The sequence below is a fragment of the Ranitomeya imitator genome, chromosome 10, assembly GCF_032444005.1.
Source record: "Ranitomeya imitator isolate aRanImi1 chromosome 10, aRanImi1.pri, whole genome shotgun sequence".
NCBI lineage: Eukaryota > Metazoa > Chordata > Amphibia > Anura > Dendrobatidae > Ranitomeya > Ranitomeya imitator.
This window is the reverse complement of record NC_091291.1, coordinates 138,871,040-138,893,730: the sequence shown is the minus strand read 5'-3', so window position 1 is coordinate 138,893,730 and position 22,691 is coordinate 138,871,040. Positions and strand designations below refer to the sequence as shown.

Below are 22,691 nucleotides of genomic sequence, written 5' to 3'. Positions count from 1 at the left end.
AGTGTATCAGGAGGTGATGGGTGTAATGCCGGTCAGGCTGCTTAGTCTGGGGGACTGGATGTGTTCAACATCTCAGCGTTAACAATATTTTTATACACTGACCACAAACAGGTGTTGAAAGTGGGGAGGAATTAACTCAAAGTATGTCAAAAAGTTGACTCCTTGTATAATGATTAAGCTAGTTTTACAGAAAACCCTTTTAATGCAGTTTTTCAGTTTTCGACGGTGTATTGTCTCTACCTGCCCCGAAACTTACCTGCATGCAGTGGTAGTGTGTGCTTTTGCCATTTAAATGGCATCCATGATAATAAACACTGCAATCATCTAAAGGACTGAAACGCATAAATCCATGTTGCAGAGAGTTGTCTCGTTTCTTGTGCATATTGTAATGACGAATAACATCTTGCTTACTTGTAAATCTCTGAGCAAAGAACACAAGGAGACAGGAAACCGTCACACGAATGTACAAATACTGCCCACTACTTGCCATACATTTAGTCTACAGGGCAGCAGCAATGGCCGGGGATATTACCTGGTAGTTACACTCGGGGTCCAGGCAGTGGTAGTGCTCTCGATACTGATACGCACAGTGAATGTGACCACAGTGTTGGCTGCCTGAAAATCTACAAGAAAACCATACCAACAGTGAAAATGTGTAAAGTATGCAAATATAGTTAAAAAAAAAATCCTAAAGGACTGGGAGACTAATCACAAACAGTTAATAGCTGCTTGTACTACCGTTTGTGATGTATATCTTCTATGGAAATGGCACAGCAGAGAATGCACACATACACACAGAAGACACATTCTGGGTATGGTGTCTTGCTGAATCCAGAAGTTTACTTTGGATGTTGGTGAAAATGGCACATGGGCTTATGTCATATGGTCCTACAGACAGCCAGAAGCATTCTCATCTCCTTACAAACTCCTACCTGGAAATGTATTTCTGGTAAATATTTACATCTTCAGGGGGCTTGTCTGGGGGCAGTCCATTCCTGGTGAGAAAGACAGGCCAGAGCTGGTTAGAGTCCACTTAGCTCCCTATCCAGCTCCGTCTCATGCCACACTCCCGGATCAGGATGTTGGTAATCCACAGCCAAATTACTTTAACCCTTGAGATCCAGAATCTAGACCACCAACCCCCTTCGCTGCGCCAGGCACCCCCACACATACATTTAACCTGCCTGCAGTGATCCTATTCACCTGTATACAAAACTAATAATCACCATTTCCATCATCACATGAAGTTTTATAATAAATTCTAACAAAGTATAACTTTTTATTTTTGCCCCTTCACATCCTGGACCTTCTCAATAGTTTAGGACACACTTTGTACTTTTTGACCAATGTGAGCTTTATGTCCTGTGCCTCTCCTGCCTACACAACCTGAATGATTTCTCGAGTTCTGATCTCTTACTAATGTCAGCAAGGTTGATCTGTATATGAGCAATGTAGGCCCATCCGATATGTAGTCACGCAGCAGGTACTTACTTCACAGTGGAGACTGTCCCTGTAGTGATGGAGTCTGTCTTTGAGAAGGTTGACTTTAGATATTCTGGAGTGTTGAACGTCAATGTGACTGGCTGCTCAGACGCTGGCACAGGGGTGGAAGGAGTGCTTGTGAGAGGAGCAGGGGATATACTGGGGACAACTGCTGCCGCTTTCAGTGGAGTGAGCTTTTGAATATTGCGTACATCATACTTGGAAGGGCGCCCAACTTTTCCGGTTTTAAAAGCAATGGATCCTCCCATGTCTTGGTTCCCTTCACCTGGCTTAAAAAGATGAAGATACTTTACATTCTCCAGGTCGTATTTGGAAGGTTTTTTGTAGGTGTTTCCATTTTGTGGCCGCAAAGACTCTCCAGTTTTTAATTTCTGAATAAAAAAATCATATTTGGAAGATCGAGACATAAGGCCTTGCATTTGAGAGCTACCAGCTGTTGTCAGGGGCAAAACAGTAGTTTTGGGTTCTTGCAAAATGATTGCCTCAAGTCCTGGGCCTCTGGTAGTTAGGGGCTGCGGAGTTGGCTGTTGGGTTGGCTGCGGAGTTGGCTGCAAAGTCGATGCGCTCTCTTTGCTCTGTACAGTTTTGGAGGCGATTTCCTCAGGTTTTACAACATGGGCAGGCCAAGACAGGTTTTCTCCAGCTTTCAGTTTTCGGATATACTCCTCATATTTGGAAAACCTGGCTCTTTTGCTGAGGGGGTCTTCAGCAGATGTTTGCTCTGAGGTAGCAGCATTGATCTTCTCAAAGCTAATCTTCTTTGCAAGCTCGTCTCTCACATTGGGTTGCGTGTACCCGAACATCCCCAGAAATTCACTCATAGTGTTGGCTGCATAATCTCTCAACGAGGATGCTTCTCCTGTATGCATAAAAATGAAATGTTCAGATTCACAGAGAGCACAGCCTTGATCTATCCTTGCCTAGCACACACATCTGGCTTACTCGCTAGGTTTTATGACTTTTAAATTAATTTCTTAGAGAAAAAAAAAGTAATTAATACTGGTAAAATAAAAAGGAGTTCATCAATGGCAAGAAAATCAATTCCCTGAATGTTCTCTACGATGGCTTTTCAGTACATTAAACAAAGTTTTCATAAATGTCTCTGCTCTCCCATCTTGGCCTAATAGGAAAGAGAATCATTTTAATGGAAGTGGAGCCAAGTCTTATCTGTCAAAATGTATGAAAATGTCTAATATATATACATATATCCTGGATAATGTTCGCCCTACTATTGATTTTGTAGAAAATGTCATCATTCCTAATATATAAGCTTGGTTTTACACTTTTTTTTTAATAAAACATCAGAAATATGAAAAACCTAAGACACCATAAGAAATCTATCTTATTATTACTTGTGTTGTCCTACGTGGCTATCCATTAAACTAGCGTAAGAGTAAAGGGACACAAGTGATTCATCCTGCTGTTCATTCTCTAAACTCTACACCCTCTAATACAAACTGTAAACTAATTGTATGTTTGGTGTAAGATGTTAGATGTAGAAACAGCGAAACTTTTAGCTGTGAGTAACCAACAAGCAAATATAAGTCCCTGACTTAGTTCCGTAGACAAAATCTAGTAAAGTTGAGCAAAAAGGTTTGCAGAACGCTTGTACAGCGGCGAAGTCGAGAATCCATTGTGAACCTCAAACTATCTGCAGCATCCTCCGTGCCTCTCCTTATTCGTGGACCCCCGTGACTTATCTTTTGTGTAGAAAATGGAGGGTGTTAATTATGTACTAAATTTGTATTTTAATTAAAAAATCTATTTTGTTGTGCAGTAAGGTTAACTGGGCAATGAGATGGTTTATATACCACATAAGATTAACATGATTTTTCAGAATAAACTAAACGTTTCTTAAGTTTGCACTAAGTTAACAGAAAAATCTTGTTAAAAAAAAGAATTATTCAAATTGCATTCTCCAATTCATAAACAGTTAACCTTTTTATCACTGCAGAGGGAGAGAGTATACAGCGGCACGTAAAAGTAAGGGCAGTCCTGGTCAAAATTACTGTTATTGTGAACAGTTAAGCAAGCTAAACCTGAAATGATCTCTAAAAGGGCTAAAGTTAAAGCTGACACATCTACTTTATATTTTAGGCAAAAAAATAAAACTACATTTTCATCTTTTACGTTATAAAAATTCCAAAAAGGAAAATAAGTCAATGTAAAAGTTGCAGCTCCCTGCATGGTTAGTACCTAGTAGCACCCACTTTTGCAAGTATCACAGCTTGTAAATGCTTTTTGTAGCCAGATAAGAGTCCTTTAATTCTTGTTTGAGGGATTTTCATCCATTCGACCTTGGCAAATTCCTCCAGTTCTATGAGATTCCTGAGTGGTCTTCCATCCTCTGCTATTTTAAGTTCTAGCCACAGATTTGCAATGATTTTCAGATCAGAGGACTCTGAGGGACGCAGTAAAACCTTCAGCTTGCGCCTTCTGAGGTAGTCTATTGTGGATTTTGACGTGTGTTTAGGATCACTATCCATTTCTACAGATGGTGTTATGCTTGCATAAAGAATTTGTAGAAATGTCATTGGATGCAACACAACCCTAAAACATGATTGATCCACCCCCATGCTTAATGGTTAGCGAGATTCTCTTTTCCCGAAATTCTGTGCCCTTTTTTCTCCACACATACCTATGATCATTGCGGCCCAAGAGTTCCAGTTTAACCTCATCGGTCCACAGGACTTGTCTCCAAAATGAAATGCATCAGGCTTGTTTAGATATTTGTTGCACATACTTTTGACACTGAATTTTATGGTGAGGATGCAGGAGAGGTTTTTTCTGATGACTCTTCCATGAAGGCCATATTTGTGCAGGTGTCTCTGAACAGTAGAACAATGTACCACAACTACAGAGTCCGCTAAATCTTTCAGAAAGTTTTTTGCAGTGAAGTGGGGGCTCTGATTTGCCTCTCTAGCAATCCTACATGCAGCTCTCATGGAAATTTTGCTTGGTCTTCAAGACCTTATCTTGACCTCCACTCTTCCTGTTAACTGCCATTTATTAATTACATTTCAAACTTAGGAAAGGGTAACTTGAAAACTCTTTGATATATTCTTACAGCCTTCTGCTTTGAGGGTTTCCATTATTTTCAGATTGCTAGGCAGCTGCTTAGAAGAACCCATGACTGCTATTTTTTGGAACAAGGATAAAGGAGGCTGGGTTTTTATAAAATTTGTATCACCTGACCTGTTCTAATGATGATGGTGAACAAGCTATAAACATAACAGGCTAAGGTCTGAAACCTGGGTCAAAGTTATTTGAGCACACAAATCTCCAAGGGTGCCCAAACTTTTGTATTGGTCCATTTTACTTTTTGTAATTTTTAAAATATAAAAGATGAAAATATAGATATATATCTTTATATCTATATACTTTGCCTAAAATGCAAAGGAAATGTGTCATCTTTAACTATAGCCCTTTTAGAGATCATTTCATCATCAACTTGCTTAACTATTAACAATAACAGTGATTTTGATTAGGGGTGCTTAAACTTTTACATGACATTGTAGATTACTTGAAGAAGGCTGTCGTTCAGTCTGCATTAAAGCCTCTGTTGCAGATTTAGTTTTAAAAAAAAAAGCAAACAAATAGCAAAACATGTTACACTATATTTTCAGGCAAAACGAACAGCAGCAGGACGGACACCATAGGGGACAATTTCAATCGACAAGCAGGTGTTTTGCTCAATTGTTGGGTTAGCTGTAGCCTGTTTAAACTGCAAAATATTGTGAAATATGATGCATTTTAAGGTCATAGTAAAAAAAAAAAAAAAGACCAGCATTATGTTAAATATTTTGTGTTTAAAGCAATTAAAAAAAGGTCTCAATATCTGTGAATATATTGTGCAGATAACGCTCCCCCCAGTGCCCCTTGGTTAGATGTCAGGGGACACAGGACTCAGATAAAAATAGCACTTGCTGGCTATGTTTGGAAAGAAAGCCGTAAAGCCAGAGGAATGGTTTTTGATCCAAGATCTGCCTAGAAGTGGCTGTGTGCTGCGCTCCTGCAGTCATTTGTGTGCTTATGCCACTATCTGTGCACACAATGAGCGAAGTCACCTTGTCCCATAGAGGGAAATGCTTTCCTATGGGCGTCTGTTGAAGGTCACACATCTTCCCATTGATCTCACAATGTTTGTTAATTACTTTGTCACTGATGTGGTGAAGGATAATTAAACAGCTCTGTTTATATCTTCATGCATAATTATGAGCCTAGCACTGCCACTCGCAGCCAACCAGCAGACAGCCAAGCCAACCGTCTGACCGCCTAAACTCCGGGATTACAAGCTAGCTCCTGTCTGTCATGTGGAAAACCAGAAGAGAGACCCTCTATGATGGCTGCAGGGCCGGGTAACACATTGATAACGCAAACATTTATAAATTACTACAACATCCTCCACTTAATATAAATGTGATCAAACCATTTTTGTTACCTAATATCTGTTACATGGCCAAACCTTGCCTATTTCACTCATATTTATGTCCATTTCAGATTCGTCCACTAATAGAGCTTATAGTGGTCCCTGCGCATGATTAAAGACATGTTTTGTTTTTAGATACATTGATTGTATGCAGCACTTATCGACGAAATAACAAGTCAGTCAGTACTCGTTTTATATAAGAGGGTTTATTGAGAATAATGCTCGGTTTCCTCACTCTTCTCAGAGATAACGTGGTTTTTGCCTGATTATATAGATCATTGATGGATGTACTGCTGACAGAATATTTTTATGTTGGCATAAAATTTGTGATCAGCGACAATTGAGTGAATTTATGTAGTTTATCGTTTGATTGGTAATTTTGTTTAAGGCTACTTTCACACATCAGGTTTTCAGTGTCAGGCTAAATCGGGCGAATGTTGGAAAAACTGGATCCGGCGCAGATTGTGAAAAACTGATGCGACGGATCCGGCTAGCCTATCTAGATTATTGTATAAAAAAAATTTGGAGCATGCTCAGTTTAAAAAAATGGATCAGGCCGCCGGATCCGTCTTTTTCAGGATCCGGCACCTTCCGGCTCCCATAGGCTTCCATTCTAGCAAAGAGCCGGATCCGGCGCTTCATGCTTTTTCGCTGGAGACAAAAAACGTTGCTATGGATGTTTTTTCAAGAAACCGGAAGCCGCAGATTTGCGGCGAAAACCGGACGAAATGCAATGTCATCCGGTGCAATCCGGCACTAATGCAAGTCTATGGGAAAAAACCTGATCCGGATTTGAAAATTAGCCGGATTTAGCCTGACACTGAAAACCTGATGTGTGAAAGTAGCCTAAAGGAGCAGTTTGATGATTTTATTGTGTTTCTCCCCCCTTTGTTAGCAATCATGTATGTGTATATGTAGTGAGGGAGAAAGCAAGCAGTGACTGTGAATGTGCGTTCAGGTGCTCATACACCTGTTATAAGGCCCTTAAGAATACAAACTAGGAGTCTACTTCTGCTTGGATTGTGGGATGATATATATATATATATATATATATATATATATATATATATATATATATATATATATATATATATATATATATATATATATATATATTATAATATATATATAATAATATAATAATAATTTTATTTATATAGCGCCAACATATTCCGCAGCGCTTTACAAATTATAGAGGGGACTTGTACAGACAATAGACATTACAGCATAACAGAAATACAGTTCAAAACAGATACCAGGAGGAGTGAGGGCCCTGCTCGCAAGCTTACAAACTATGGGGAAAAGGGGAGACACGAGAGGTGGATGGTAACAATTGCTTTAGTTATTCGGACCAGCTATAGTGTAAGGCTCAGGTGTTCATGTAAAGCTGCATGAACCAGTTACCTGCCTAAGTATGTAGCAGTACAGACACAGAGGGCTTAATACTGCATAAAGTGTATGAGAACATGATGCGAGGAACTTTTTTTTTTTTTTTTTTTTTTTTTTTATTATAAATAGGCCACACAGGGATCGTTAGGTTAATGCATTGAGGCGGTAGGCCAGTCTGAACAAATGAGTTTTTAGGGCACGCTTAAAACTGTGGGGATTGGGGATTAATCGTATTAACCTAGGTAGTGCATTCCAAAGAATCGGCGCAGCATGTGTAAAGTCTTGGAGACGGGAGTGGGAGGTTCTGATTATTGAGGATGCTAACCTGAGGTCATTAGCGGAGCGGAGGGCACGGGTAGGGTGGTAGACTGATACCAGGGAGGAGATGTAGGGTGGTGCTGAGCCATGGAGTGCTTTGTGGATGAGGGTAGTAGTTTTGTACTGGATTCTGGAGTGGATGGGTAGCCAGTGTAATGACTGGCACAGGGTAGAGGCATCGGTGTAACGGTTGGTGAGGAATATGATCCTGGCTGCAGCATTCAGGACAGATTGGAGCGGGGAGAGTTATTATTATTATTATTATATATATTATAAAATATATATATATATATATATATTATAATATATATATATATATATATATATATATATATATATATATATATATATTATAATATATATATATATATATCAAAACATGAGAAGATGAATGAAAGCAGCACTCACCCGTGATCTTCAATGATAATATAGTCCTTTATTGACCGTGGCTCATCATTCCCAGCTAGGAACAAGGCAGGTTACAACATGAGGAGGGAGCGGTGAGGGAGGGTGCAGAGACGAGACGATCGTCTGACCTCTTGTGACTATATATATATATATATATATATATATATATATATTATAATATATATATATATATATATATATATATATATATATATATATATATATTATAATATATATATATATATATATATTATAATATATATATATTATAATATATATATATATATTATAATATATATATATATATATATATATATATATATATATAATATATATATATATATATATATATATATTTATATTAGTGTCCACCAATTACCACTGTTTTGTTGTATAAAGGAACTATCATTCTGAAATCCCTTACCTGAGGGTGCTCCTGAAGTTAGTTTTGCAGGGGCTTCTGCATCCTTGGAGACGGTCCTCCCTGATTCTCGCTCTTCCACGTATCTACTCTTCCGAGAGGCTCTGGACTCCTCAGTGTTGTCTTCATCGTCACTGCAGCCTTTAGGCTGCACCATATAGACCCCCTCAGGGGGAAGCTCTGGCAGTCCTATTCTTTTGCAGTCTTTGTTCGATCTTTCATTGGGTTCATCTGTGTATTCCCCATTGACCCATTTCTCTATCACCTCCCGACGTCGCTTGTCTTCTTCAGCACTTCTTTGATCAGTGCTCAGGTCTTCAGCGGGATCTACTTTTTGTTTCTGGTCTCCATCTCTTTCGTTGTTTTCTAGAGGTGCAGTTTCATTATCTCCTGTATCCGATCCCTGTTCTGATCCAACTTGCCGGCTCAGTTTGGCACAGATAGCATTTAGTTTCAGGCCGCCTTTCCGTTTGGCGGCCATCTTCGGCTTTCCTGAGGTTCTGTCAGTGCACACACTTCTTTCAGCTATAGGTGGTAAACAGAGGAACAAAACATTAAATGACCTGTTACACAACATAAAAACCACCAACAACAGCTAATCCAGCATGAACACATACTACTAATATACAGCATTACTGCTATGTTCCCAGCAACAGCAGACCAAACTACTACTGAAAGGGAATCTCTAGTAAAACTACACTTGGGATTGATTTGGGACATCTTGTGTGTTTGTGGTAGACATTAGGGTTAGAATAGGGCATATCTCCAATGTTCATTATTATCTATGCCAATAGTTACAATGGCTTTACTTTTTTCTTATATACCCATGGCTGTACTGTCAATGCGAATATTGATTTACAATGGCAACACCCATTGTATAATACTGGGAAGCCTCTGCAGAAGCAGCACTTGCCCTGTCCGGCTTCTTTGGTGCATTTCCTGCCGGAAGAGACAAATAATGCCAAATATCCAAATACTAAGTAAAGGTGCTTTGCAGGGGTGAGTGACCACTGACTTTCTCAGGAGACTAAATCTTCTATGTTATTATTGGAAGTTTTCCACTCTATTTCAAAATATCTTAGAAAACTAATTTTTGGTAACTATGACAAAAGACAGAAATATTGTTACCCAAGAGCTAAAGTCTGCAGCGCCCAGGCTGCAAATAATTCCACTTGCATGGAACTTGTTATCAAGCAGTTGATAATGATTCACCACTTTTACCGGGGATTGCATTGTACATAATGGACTGTTAGACATTGGGGGACATAATCTGCAGCATGAATCCTCGCAGTACAATATGGTGGACAGCTATCTGCCCAACATTGCAGAAGGAGCCCTGACCTTCACGCCATGCAGGGGATCTACATAGCAAGATACATAATCCATTATTGCATGTTCTTTTTAGTATTGTACCTCCGTTTTAGAGTTCTACATTGACACATTGTTCACAAACAATGGTTAGTTCACCATCACCGTGGGAGTGATACTGGAGTAAGGCGTTTTAACAGTAATCTTGTGGTACTGTATCTGTGGTTGTAATTGGTAACTCGTGCTTTTTATGAGTTGTTCTGAGCTTTAAAAAAAAATCGTATTTATAGAGTGATTTCTAGTTAGTTTGGGCATATTTCTTGTATTACTCTAGAAAAGTGAGAGGTTACTGAATCTTCGTGCCACTGTGTCGGCAGTGTACGTTTACCATATGCACCAGGAAATCTCCCAGGACATTCACTAGATGGGTTCATAGGCCTCTATTCACCAGACGGAGGCGTACTTTTGGCTTTTATTTGGCCACTTGGGGTTCTGTGTATGGAATAATGTGCATCCAGTAGTAACACTGTTACCATGAGGTATAATATTGAGATATTTTTATTTACAATGGCAGCATGTGTAGGACACATGTCACAGAATATACAGCCAAAGGTTTCAGCCTGGATATACACAGCATGAAATAAACTTATCAGTGAGCAAAGCTGCTTGTCAGCAGCATAGATAGTATTCCTGTACATCATAACTCCGTCCCCTATACTCTGCTCACAAAGGCTATAATCCTGCACCCTGCTCAGAACACACAGGAGATGGACAAGGATGGCAGACCCTGACCGCTCCTGGATGCGGAGCTACACTTAAGGTGAGGGTACCAGAGTCCCGCCGGGACTTCACATTGGGATAGGAAGATACATGTGGCTGCAAATGCATTAATACAAAATGGGCAGCTTGTTTCTACACCAGAGTAGATCACCAATAGCAATCCTACCGAAAACCATTCATGGTTAAAAAAAAGGGGAGAAATTGAAGTTTCTAAGTAATTACAGTGGGCTGGAAACGGTTAATCAGTTGGCTGCTCCCACACTGGTTGGACGAGCCCAGCATGTTATTGCTCTGTTAAAATAAACATCCCGCTTTATTTCATTTTGCCCAAACAAAAATTCTTTTATTTTACATCAATATAAGGAAGACATTCATAAAACCGGCCTGTCAAACTGAACGTTTTCATCTTTTTCCCAGCACAAACTCACCAACTACTTTATTTACATACACAACTTCCTGTTAAAACAATGCCAGCGCAGTTTAATTGCCTCATGGGCCTGAGGACGCACGGAGGAAAGATCTGTGCCCAGAATCGCTGTAATCTACGGAAGAGTACGGGGCTACCTGAGATGAGGACCAGATATGTCACCGCTACATACGCTGTAATCTACGGAAGAGTCCAGGGCTATCTGAGATGAGGACCAGATATGTCACCGCTACATACGCTGTAATCTACGGAAGAGTCCAGGGCTACCTGAGATGAGGACCAGATATGTCACCGCTACATACGCTGTAATCTACGGAAGAGTCCAGGGCTACCTGAGATGAGGACCAGATATGTCACCGCTACATACGCTGTAATCTACGGAAGAGTACTGGGCTACCTGAGATGAGGACCAGATATGTCACCGCTACATACGCTGTAATCTACGGAAGAGTACGGGGCTACCTGAGATGAGGACCAGATATGTCACCGCTACATACGCTGTAATCTACGGAAGAGTCCAGGGCTACCTGAGATGAGGACCAGATATGTCACCGCTACATACGCTGTAATCTACGGAAGAGTCCAGGGCTACCTGAGATGAGGACCAGATATGTCACCGCTACATACGCTGTAATCTACGGAAGAGTCCAGGGCTACCTGAGATGAGGACCAGATATGTCACCGCTACATACGCTGTAATCTACGGAAGAGTCCAGGGCTACCTGAGATGAGGACCAGATATGTCACCGCTACATAAGCTGTAATCTACGGAAGAGTCCAGGGCTACCTGAGATGAGGACCAGATATGTCACCGCTACATACGCTGTAATCTACGGAAGAGTCCAGGGCTACCTGAGATGAGGACCAGATACGTCACCGCAACATACGCTGTAATCTACGGAAGAGTACTGGGCTACCTGAGATGAGGACCAGATATGTCACCGCTACATACGCTGTAATCTACGGAAGAGTCCAGGGCTATCTGAGATGAGGACCAGATATGTCACCGCTACATACGCTGTAATCTACGGAAGAGTCCAGGGCTACCTGAGATGAGGACCAGATATGTCACCGCTACATACGCTGTAATCTACGGAAGAGTCCAGGGCTACCTGAGATGAGGACCAGATATGTCACCGCTACATACGCTGTAATCTACGGAAGAGTCCAGGGCTACCTGAGATGAGGACCAGATATGTCACCGCTACATAATCCCACTGGGGGGTTACAATCTGTCTGTTACTTTATTTAAAAAAAAAGTCACCAAAAATGCAAACCAGGCCTCATTGTCAAAAAAGCTGTTCTAATTTGGACGGTCTGATTACTCTTAAGTATTAGATAGGTGAATGTATAGGCAGATGTACTTTAGAAACCAAGCTGGGATACCTTATAGACAATTTGCCTGGCATGCTTATTCTGAGAGTTACTTTAATGTCACTTGTGCATAATAAAAGTGGTCATTTAAGATAAAAAAAAAATGGGTAAAATTCTACACAAACAGTCCAAATTCTGCGTCTGGTATTGGTGATCACCTCTATTTGAATAGTTCAATGCTACACACCTACAACCAGACCATATTATCTATCGCCACACAAGCCATTACAATAATTTTCAGCAGATATGGATCATCCATATTATTTTAATGTAACATCCATTAGAATTCTCTGCAACTGTTGTGGAGCAAAATCAAAACATAAAATGGAAAAAATAAAGTCCCACACAAAGCACTGAGATGTGTTCCTGAACACTAATATACATGCGGTATGAAGGAAATGCACTGTATGTCTGCGTGTACAATGTGGAGCACATCTACCCTCCAGATTATCAATAAAACGCATTACTGCTTTCAGTTCAGGAAATGACCTTGGCCGTGCATGTCCCCTGCTCGTGGCCTTGACCGTTTTATGTTTTCCGAACAGTAGGAGTTTTAGTGAATGTGATGCAATGAAATTTCCACTTTTTTTTTGCAATCTAATTATTTATTTTTGGCTTGTTTCGTGGATTACTCTCTGATGGAAGCATACTCACACACTAAACTGCTGACATGTAGTAAAATGATCCAGACAACCATCTTGAAATAATGAAATCAAGACAAAATCTAAGTAGTGAATTCATTATGTTCATGTACTGCACCACGTGTATATCTATGAGAATACCTCATCCAAAACACCATTTATTTTGTAATAGTTGCTTAGATCCTTGTATTGAACCTCCTGAAATGTAGCTGGAAGGCCTCCGTGTTTGGCTTATGCTTTAAATGGAGGGGCATCTATTTCCAGCTGTCATTCACGTATTCATATAGCTTGTTAGTACCACATCTTCCAAATGGCCAGATGAAATATTAATCCTGGGTGTTTTCATTAGATAAACTTAATTGCTTGCATCTGATGAGCGGCTTGTCCCTGCAGTATAGATAACTCAGCCATGAGCATCACTTCTATCACTGGCACAAAACTTGCCACCTCCATCATATTGTGCCAGTCACCCCCAGGGATAACTTTCTTTGTAGGTTCTTTCTACATGAACCAAGGCCAGAGGACTACAACACCAAACACAACATGTAGACGGCCATCATATGCTGCAGGAATAGGTGATGTTGCCTATGTGCTTAGCTGTATAACAACACCAGAAACTGATATCAAGCGAAATAAATAAGCAAGTAATTTAAGAGCTAAAAAAAACAATAACCGACCAGTAATGTAGGAGAGCAGACATGCATCTACCTATGTCACTACTATAATGTACTCTACATTGACCAAAAGCAGACAACATAACAATATATTAGAAAACTGCTGTAAGTCCCCTAATAAAGGAAGGTTACGCTAACCATTCGAAGTAATTCCACAAAGTGCAGGATGCCATTAAGATTCGTACGCACAGAGACACTACATTACATATGCATCTGCAGGAAGCAAAGCGTTAACTGCAATTGTTAAATGGTACGGCAGATTGCCCCAATAAATAATTTACTGATATTTATAAATATTCAAATCAGCAGGCATCAGAAATTGAAAGGGAGGTGACATTAATTCCAGAGCTCTCCAAATTCATTTGAGAATCGTTTCTCATTTCAAACAAATATTAAATCTTTGGCGGCAGTCGTGAAGCGTCCTCAGCGCTGCGGTGACTCCCACCATGCACCGTGGAGGAGCCTGTGACACTGTAACGTATAGATGGAACGCTGTCACCTGAGATACAGTCCTGGTAACACATACAACGTAAGGTATGTTCACACAGCGCTTTTTTGCAGTAGCAGAAAGCTCATGCACACGCTTCTTTCTTGATTTCCAATGTACCAATTCTTCCAATGCTTTTTTGCAGTGGCTTTTTTTCCACCCATAGAAAGTAAACAAGTTTTGCAACATTTATCTCTGCATTTTAAGTGAAAAGGTAATTTTATTAAACATGTATTTTTAGAGAAATCACAGATGTAATCCACACCCAAAAAAACACACAGAAAAACTTACCAAAAATGCAACAAAACCAGACTTTTACTGCCAAAAGTTTTAACTACATAAAAAAACCACTCAAATTCCTGTGTGTAAACATAGCCTAAAAATTGGTGCCAAGCTGTGATCAGTCCATAGTTCATGCTAGAGAGAGAGAAAATTATTTAGACGTGAGAGTCCTCACTGGTTGATACCCTTTAATGGCTGACTGAAAAGATGGTAACAAATTGCAGCTTTCCAGACTACACAGGTCTCTTCATCAGGCAAAGACTAAAGCAAGTTCTGTTTTTGCCTGATGAAGGGACCTGCGTAGTCTCAAAAGCTTGCAATTTGTTATAATAATAAATAATAATCTTTTTATATAGCACTAACATATTCCGTAGCACTTTACAGGTTGCACACATTATCATCACTGTCCCCATTGGGGCTCACAATCTAAATTCCCTATAAGTCTATGGAGTGTGGGAGGAAACCGGAGAACCCGGAGGAAACCCACGCAAACACAGGGAGGACATACAAACTCCTTGCAGATGTTATCCTTGGTGGGATTTGAACCCAGGACCCCAGCGCTGCAATGCTAACCACTGAGCCACCATGCTGCCCTATGCCCGTGCAATTTGTTACCATCTTTTCAATTAGCCATTAAAAGGTATCAACCATTGAGGACTTTCGTGTCTAAATAATTTTCTATGTACTGGCTAACACGGTACAAAGACATATATATATATATATATATATATATATATATATATATATATATATATATATATATATATATATATATATACACCTATATATCTCTCCACTAGACTTATGTCTAAGGTTGTGCCAGGCTGGAATTACCGTTTGTGGCTTATTTTTGGTATTTGCGGTTTGCACTTGTTGATGATAGTCATCATCTAGCTTAGGAAGCTCCATCCAACCATTTCCCTCATTCATTTCATACAAGACCAAATTACAGGAAATTCACTTTTTCTTAGTAGATTTTCTATTGATGATGGTCATCCACAATACAATACCCAGTATTATAACACAACTGACTCTCCTTCGCCGCAGGCTGTCTTTTCGTGTTCCTTCTCCAGAAGGTTACTGTGTACTTTTCTTTTTTTCTTCCATATTCCTTCCCTCATAATCTGCCTATTGAACTAGTATAGAAAGGCTAGGACAGAGAAACGAACCCCCTCCCTTGTTCTATCTGTAAATCATGGCGTGGAAAGAAAGGGGTCGGACCAGGCATCCTTGCTGAATTATAGGTTTTCTAATGCAGGGCCGGCTGTCAGCTCCCTGTACTTTGCTTTATAGCTCTGTCTGTGTGTCTCTGAACTCCCTGGTAGGAAATAAAGTTACCCCTTGGCGAGACTTCTAAACATTTCATTCAGTGTGAATGCTGCTTAAGAAAGATGAGCATATAATTCTTCCAAAAGATGTATCCTCTTCTTTGGATGAAGCTAGCACAATGCCTGGGTTGTGGAGGCAGGGTACATGTATTACAATACAAAGTGCTGGAGCCATTTACATTGGTCAGACAACATTTTAATATCCCAAATTACACAGCTAATCACAACTTTTAAGATCAGCTTACTTACATTTGCTGTGCTAAAATTTTAGAAAGTGGCAATTGTGGCCTAGACCAATAGAGTTTAATTTTTTGACTTATAGAATATTATTGATTTTCATTATGAAATTCTATTGAAGCAAAATAACCATTTTTTTTTTATTGGGAAACCCTGTGGCATTTACTTGAGGATATAAAATTGGAAATACTAGACTAATGCCCAGAATTCAAAACTGTTCTACATTATGGATCCTTGGGTACTTCATGTGCCCCCATATGATAGGAGATTCATTTCATGAAGCCATTTTAGGCACCTACTTCTGGTTCTCCTGACCGCTCCTTTAGTGTCTCGTTTCCTGGCTCTTCTTCCTCTCCTCTTGCGGTTCCTCAGTGCTCAGTTCTAGGCCCTCTCCTCTTCCCTTTATATATCAGCAGATTTGGTTTTCAGTACCATCTCTATGCTGAGGATACCCAATTATACACCTCTTCCCCTGACCTCACCCCCGTATAACTACAACACACCAGTGACTCACTGTCGGGAACACGTCCTTCCTCTATCCAAGACGGAATCTTTTCAAAACTGACCTTCTTGTGTTTTCCTCCCCTTACTAACTTACCTAATGCCAATATTGCCATTTCTCGTATGTTTCTACCATAATTAATAAGCAACACACCTGTCGTCTTGGGGTTATCATCTGGGGTCAGATCTTTTCTTCACTCCCAATATTTGATCACTTGCTCGCTCATGTCTCTTGTAACTCAAAAACATTTCCAAAATCAGATCTTTCCTTACCTTTAACACTGTAAAAATGGTTTCTCTGATTCATTCTCATCTGGATGGACTCTATAAATCGGTCTCCCTAGGACTAATCCCTCCTCTCCAATCTATCTTTTGCCAGTCATTGCACTGGTTGCCCATCTGCTAGAGTGCAGAATAAATGTGCCTCCCTCACACACAAAGCTCCTCACACTTCCTTCCTTCATCACGGTCTACCACCCCATCCTTGCTCCCTATTCTGCTAATGATCGAAGACGAACATCCTCAATTACCTGAACCTCCCACTCCCATATGCAAGACTTTGTTCACGCTGTGCCAGCTTTCTGGAATGCACAACACTAGACAATCCGGTTAATTCCCAGTGTTTAAAGTTGTAAGTGTGCTCTAAAAAACACATTTTGTTAGCCTACCACCTCACTATTCCCTGTTGCCAAAATGTTCCTTAGAAACTGGTCCCTTTTATTATGTTTCCAAACCGGCCATGCACTCAATAGAACTTTGTTACACGGATGGTGGCTGATGACTGGTCCATGCAGCATTACTAGCCTGCCCCCCTAGTTATTATATTGATGGCTGGACCTTCCACTACAAGCACTTTTCACCTTTTTTCACAGATTGTAAGATTGCGATCAGGGCACTCACTCGTCTTGTCAGTTGTTGAATTGTGTGTTTTTCCGCAATGTTTTACACTGTTTGAACATGTCCCCTCTGAATTAAGTACTACCAAAAATGTTGGCACTAAAGAAATAAAATTATGTATCTGTATCAAACTTGTGGTATGATATATTTAAAAGGGTTCTCTATTCTGGAACTGCTCAACACAGCTGTTTTTGAGGACCATTTTCATAGAGCTTTCCATCAAATCCTCACGTATGTATTTTTCGATGCCCTGATCTTTCATCAGTGGTGAAAAAAATTGGTCCTTGTGAATTGGCCCTAATCAATGTGACTAGTATCAATCTAAATGATGTATAGGTGACCTACTGATCTTACTCTGATAGAAAACATAGCTGTAGGACCATGAGCACGAATATTATCAGTGATTTTACTACTGTTTGCAGTGATGTAATAGCCAAGCTTCCATAGAGCAGACATTGAAAGGAAAATTTCATAATATGGGCATCAATAGTAATATAACATTTATCCGGTGTAAATGTAAGACATTTACATGCATTATTTCTTCATGATTTTCTGAAAAAGTAGTAAAAACAATCTTACCAAGTTGTGAAAGAGTTGGGACCCCAACATGACCAAATTGCCAAGCAATAAAAATCAATATCATTATCTACGGTACATTTAGACGGCTCGATAACCGGTAAACAAGCTGCCGTTTCAACACGTTGGCGACCACTCGCATGTCTGGTGGCTGGATCTTATATGATGGCATGAAAAAAATTCTTATCGGTAATAACATGAAAAAATATGATGTGTTGCTGATACCATGATGCTATGGGGCTAAACTGATCATATTAACAACCGTTGTGTTCCCATGGTCGCCGACCTGTGTAACCGGACCAGTCATCGAGCACTGAGACTTGGGCCAATATCGGCCCACCTGAATGCATCGTTTTAGTCTAATAATGTTGTGTTTATTCAAAAGCAGTCTGTGTCCCACACTCCACCTCAAATGTGAGAATTTGTGCTTGTAGTTATAAAACACGAGGACCTTACTAATGAAAAGCAGCCAAGAGGAATGTTTACACCAAAAAATCCTACATTCTTCTTCCCGCCATCTCTTTACTTTGCACTCTGTTTTATAAATGGGCCCAATAGAGTTGATATGTTCTCCCCGTGTTTGCGTGAGTTCCTTCCGGGTTCTCCGGTATCGTCCCACACTCCAAAGACATACCGATAGGAAATGTAGATTGTGAGCCCCAATGGGGACAGCGCCGATATCTGTAAAGTGGTGAGGAATTAATGGCACTGTATAACCGTGTCAAATAAATACATTTCCTTCTTCCAACACACATGGAAAACCATGTCCCAAATTATAGCATTTACCATCCCATCCCAATGCTTCATCTAACTATATATCACTGCTTACATTTTTATTTTTTTTTTAAATTCCCCCATCCCAATTTCCTTGCAATGAGATAGAAAGAGAATAATCAATCCAACGCGTGGATTTTTTTCTTCCATAAACTCGATTTCTCTCTCCTTCTGAAAACAAGTGAGCTGTAAATACTGTTTAACCTCTCCCCCTCCCCTCCGCTCTATAAAAACACAAATATGCCATAACTCAGCCCTTCCAGCCCTGGCGTCTCCGCCATGCCCTGCTGCAGGCCTCACTGGAAGGTCAAAACAAACGACTTTCCGATTCACTGCTCCTGAAATAATTTTGTGTATTAAAACCTGAATCTGCACTTTCTGGACCGAAAGGCCCTCTTAATTATTGCAGCCGTCCTTGGGACGGACAGTGATCCTTCACGAAGACACAGTAACCACCACCCCCCCCCTCTTCGCCAATCTGTTTGCAAAGTGTGTCTGTCCTTTATTAAATTGTTTTCTTTTCCACATTATCAGTTGCCATGGAGACCTCATCTCTCGGATTATTTGAATTTCATTATATCTATTGATTTGGGAGCATTTCATCTTTTTTATTGTTTTTCTGTCAATTTTCAAAACGAATAACCATCTAATTTGCGTCAGTGCTGATTATGTTTGTTCCTCAATAGAGGTCGGCAGCTGCACCATGCACACAAATCAATGTACAGCCAGCTCAGCGCTGCCTGCCTGCCTGCCTGCCCGGGCATCTGACAAACACAGCAGCTCTGCTGGTCACACACACACAACACCATGGACACATTGGACTCATGGGTTTTGGGCAATTTGCTATTTTTTGTTAACCTTATTAAAAGCTACAATCCAGCATTTTCCAGGCACTTAAGGACAGATATAGGAAGTACAATTGTCTTTCTTTACTTCCCTCTGAAACATATTAATTTGTAAGGAAAAACGAGCACACATGACAGCAGAGAATACAGAGATTGAGACAGAGCTAGGACATGGCTTTTGATTCATTTTTATTATAGGACAGCCGCTCGCCCTGCTACGGGACGGTTCCGTAGTGAAAAAAAAGTCCCTTAAATTTAATCTTTTCCCTTTCTGCCATCACATGGTCCCATTTCTTTCTAATCCACATCTGGATTGGTCATGTAAGTAAATTTGGCTTTTTCATTCTAAAAAAATGAAAGTTCAATACAAAACCAGAATATGGAAGATGAGTAATGGTAAGAAAAACAACAATTTGCTGTTACAAAGTATAGGAAAGGAAAGTTGGGTAACAAGGCACTGGGCCTACTGAGGCTGTACCTCTTACCAGGCACACAACCAAAACATCGGACGTCTCCAACTTTATGTTCAGTTATTTGCAAAGATTTGTAGTGAATGTAAACAAATGTAAACACAACCATCAGAGCATTGTACCAATGCATTACAGCACCCAACATTACACAACGGAAAAGTGAACCTCAAACTTTAAAGCCGCCAAAGGTCCATTACTTCTCTAAATATATCACTATGGACTGTAAGGAAACACTGAATCACATCACAAAAAGCCCGACATAAGACAACAAAATGCTGCAGTTTATTTTCTTCATTGTCACTTTATGTGGATAGTACCAGAAGGGGGGTACAAGTCATTAAAGTGCTTACTTGGTTCTTTTTTTTTTTTTTAATAATTTATGCAATTTTAAGCATTTGTGTATAAATTTTTTAATAAGCCACCCTGGAGCAAAATGGCCATTAGCAGCCCGAGCACTGCTGTCCAATCATCTCAGGCCAGGATCACTCGCACAGCACTCTTGCTTTTTATGACAAGATAAAATGCTTTTAAAGCAATTTGCACGAATATGGAAATTTCCTTACATTTTTTTTTTTATAGATGCTTTTCTTAGCCGTGGGGGACAGATGTGTGCATTTTTAAGTGTTTTACATTGTATATTATATGTAGCAGAGCTGAGTTTGTCAATGCTAATAATGACATATTTGTAGGTATTACTACAGCCTTTCCATCAGGGATGCTGCTTGTTTTACTAAAGCCCTAAATAATCAGGGATTTTCACAGTATACAATCATCGCTATCTTTTTCTACAAAGTGATGGATACTAAACTTTTGATATTTTTTTTTCCTGAGAATTCTAAGATGGGCAAATGTAAAGTTGAATTTTCCAAGTATCATTGGTCTGTAGTGTCTGGGAAAGGACGGTGGATTCTCTAATTTCTCCACATCTCTGTATGTTCCTGTGTGTCTCCACAGCTTCACACGGACTGTGCTTTCTGCAGCTGTCTGCTTCACAGCCTTGATAATTTAACTGTCGCAATTCTTGTTTTCTGTAACTGTCCCTAAAATAACAGGTTTCCATCTTAAACAAACATTCCCACGTTGGAGAAAAGGCTGCGATTTAAGCGGGTCCCTCCGAGTGCTCTGTTTGCACAGATCTCTTCACTAGAGGTCCCCTCCTGACGAAGTGACTTATTAAAGTTTAAACAGTAATTAACAGAACAATAAAAATAAAGGGATGTTTGGGGAGCTGTAGCACACACTGGGTTTTTGGCAGCGCCAGCACTTTCCAGTGCCCTGTGCTGGCAGGGAACGTCTGTAGCAGAGCCAGAGAAGTAAATTGTAGGATGAGAGGATGGATGAGAGGCAGAGGGTGAGGCTGATGTGTGGGGAGCCTGGGATACAGGGGTCATGACACGCTGTGTGCCCCAAGCGTCAGGATTTGGGAGGCAAACGTGTGTGGCAAGCAGCTCCGCAAACTGCTGCACGTTCATCGGGAATGTAGCCGTAGTTGTCACAGACTGGTGAAAAGTTTCAAACTAAAGTATTATTATAGGTACTTCTAAGCTAACATAGTAATATCCTTACACCTTCACTGCTGCATTGTAGCTTCCAGATATATTTTCATATCACATTTTTATAGTAAATGTTAGCGTGACAGGTTTTTTCCAAAAAAATAAATAATATTGTGTATATATATATATTATACATTGAATAGGATATGATATAGATAATATCTCCAGTTTCTATATGTTGAAAGTTAAAAACAAACAAACTAAACTTGTGTATGATTTAGCTTTATATAGGTGTGGACCATGAGATTCAGATCTAGTGTGTAAGACGTTCCTGAATCAGTGGAAGTCTTTGGAGGAAAGTGATCTTGTTTCTATATCATCCTATACATGGGCAGCACGGTGGCGCAGTGGTTAGCACTGCAGCCTTGCAGCGCTGGGGTCCTGGGTTCAAGCCCCACTAAGGACAACATCTGCAAAGAGTTTGTATGTTCTCTCCGTGTTTGCGTGGGTTTCCTCCGGGCACTCCGGTTTCCTCTCACATTCCAAAGACATACTGATAGGAAATTTAGATTGTGAGCCCCATCTGGGACAGCGATAATAATGTGTGCAAACTGTAAAGCGCTGCGGAATATGTTAGCGCTATATAAAAATAAAGATTATTATTATTATTACATGAAGGCGGATGTTACAATCGTTGTGAACAGACATTATCGACACCAGCTCCACTTGCTCGCATCTGCTAAGCCTGTTGTCAACCATCTGGGGATAGGAATTACAGTCACCTTCCTAATCCTATACATACTAAACCCTAAAGCGGGTTACAGAAGATGGAGGAGGCAGGAGCAGAACGCTGGCAAAATATAACTTTGCTGAATCATTCAAATGTATCTGACCAGTCCTGATGACACCATAATAATCATCTCAAGCTAAAATAAAAACACAAAGAGAACGTGAATCCTGATACAGGTGACACTCAGACACAGGGTCTGTTTTACCCAGACATAGACGTTCACACAGAAAAGTGCACACAGACACTGTCCCCTCTCCGGCGCGAGGCTGTCAGGTAAATTAGATCTGAAAGCTGACAATTTCTGACCATATTTCCTTGATTATTTCAAACAAATGCACA

General features: G+C 40.1%; 1 protein-coding gene across 4 annotated transcripts in view; it reads right to left on the bottom strand.

Annotated features, from left to right (window-relative positions):
• The window catches only part of CASZ1 (castor zinc finger 1), a 245,546-nt gene that overhangs the window by 14,078 nt on the left and 208,777 nt on the right, over window positions 1-22,691 (bottom strand). For all 4 annotated transcript variants that reach the window (XM_069742840.1, XM_069742843.1, XM_069742842.1 and 1 more), the window contains 5 exons: window positions 8,472-8,993; window positions 1,492-2,362; window positions 933-995; window positions 533-623; window positions 257-421 (listed from right to left, as the gene is read on the bottom strand). In XM_069742840.1, coding sequence (XP_069598941.1) covers window positions 257-421; window positions 533-623; window positions 933-995; window positions 1,492-2,362; window positions 8,472-8,993 — 1,712 coding nt within the window. The remainder of the gene's footprint in view (window positions 1-256; window positions 422-532; window positions 624-932; window positions 996-1,491; window positions 2,363-8,471; window positions 8,994-22,691) is intronic.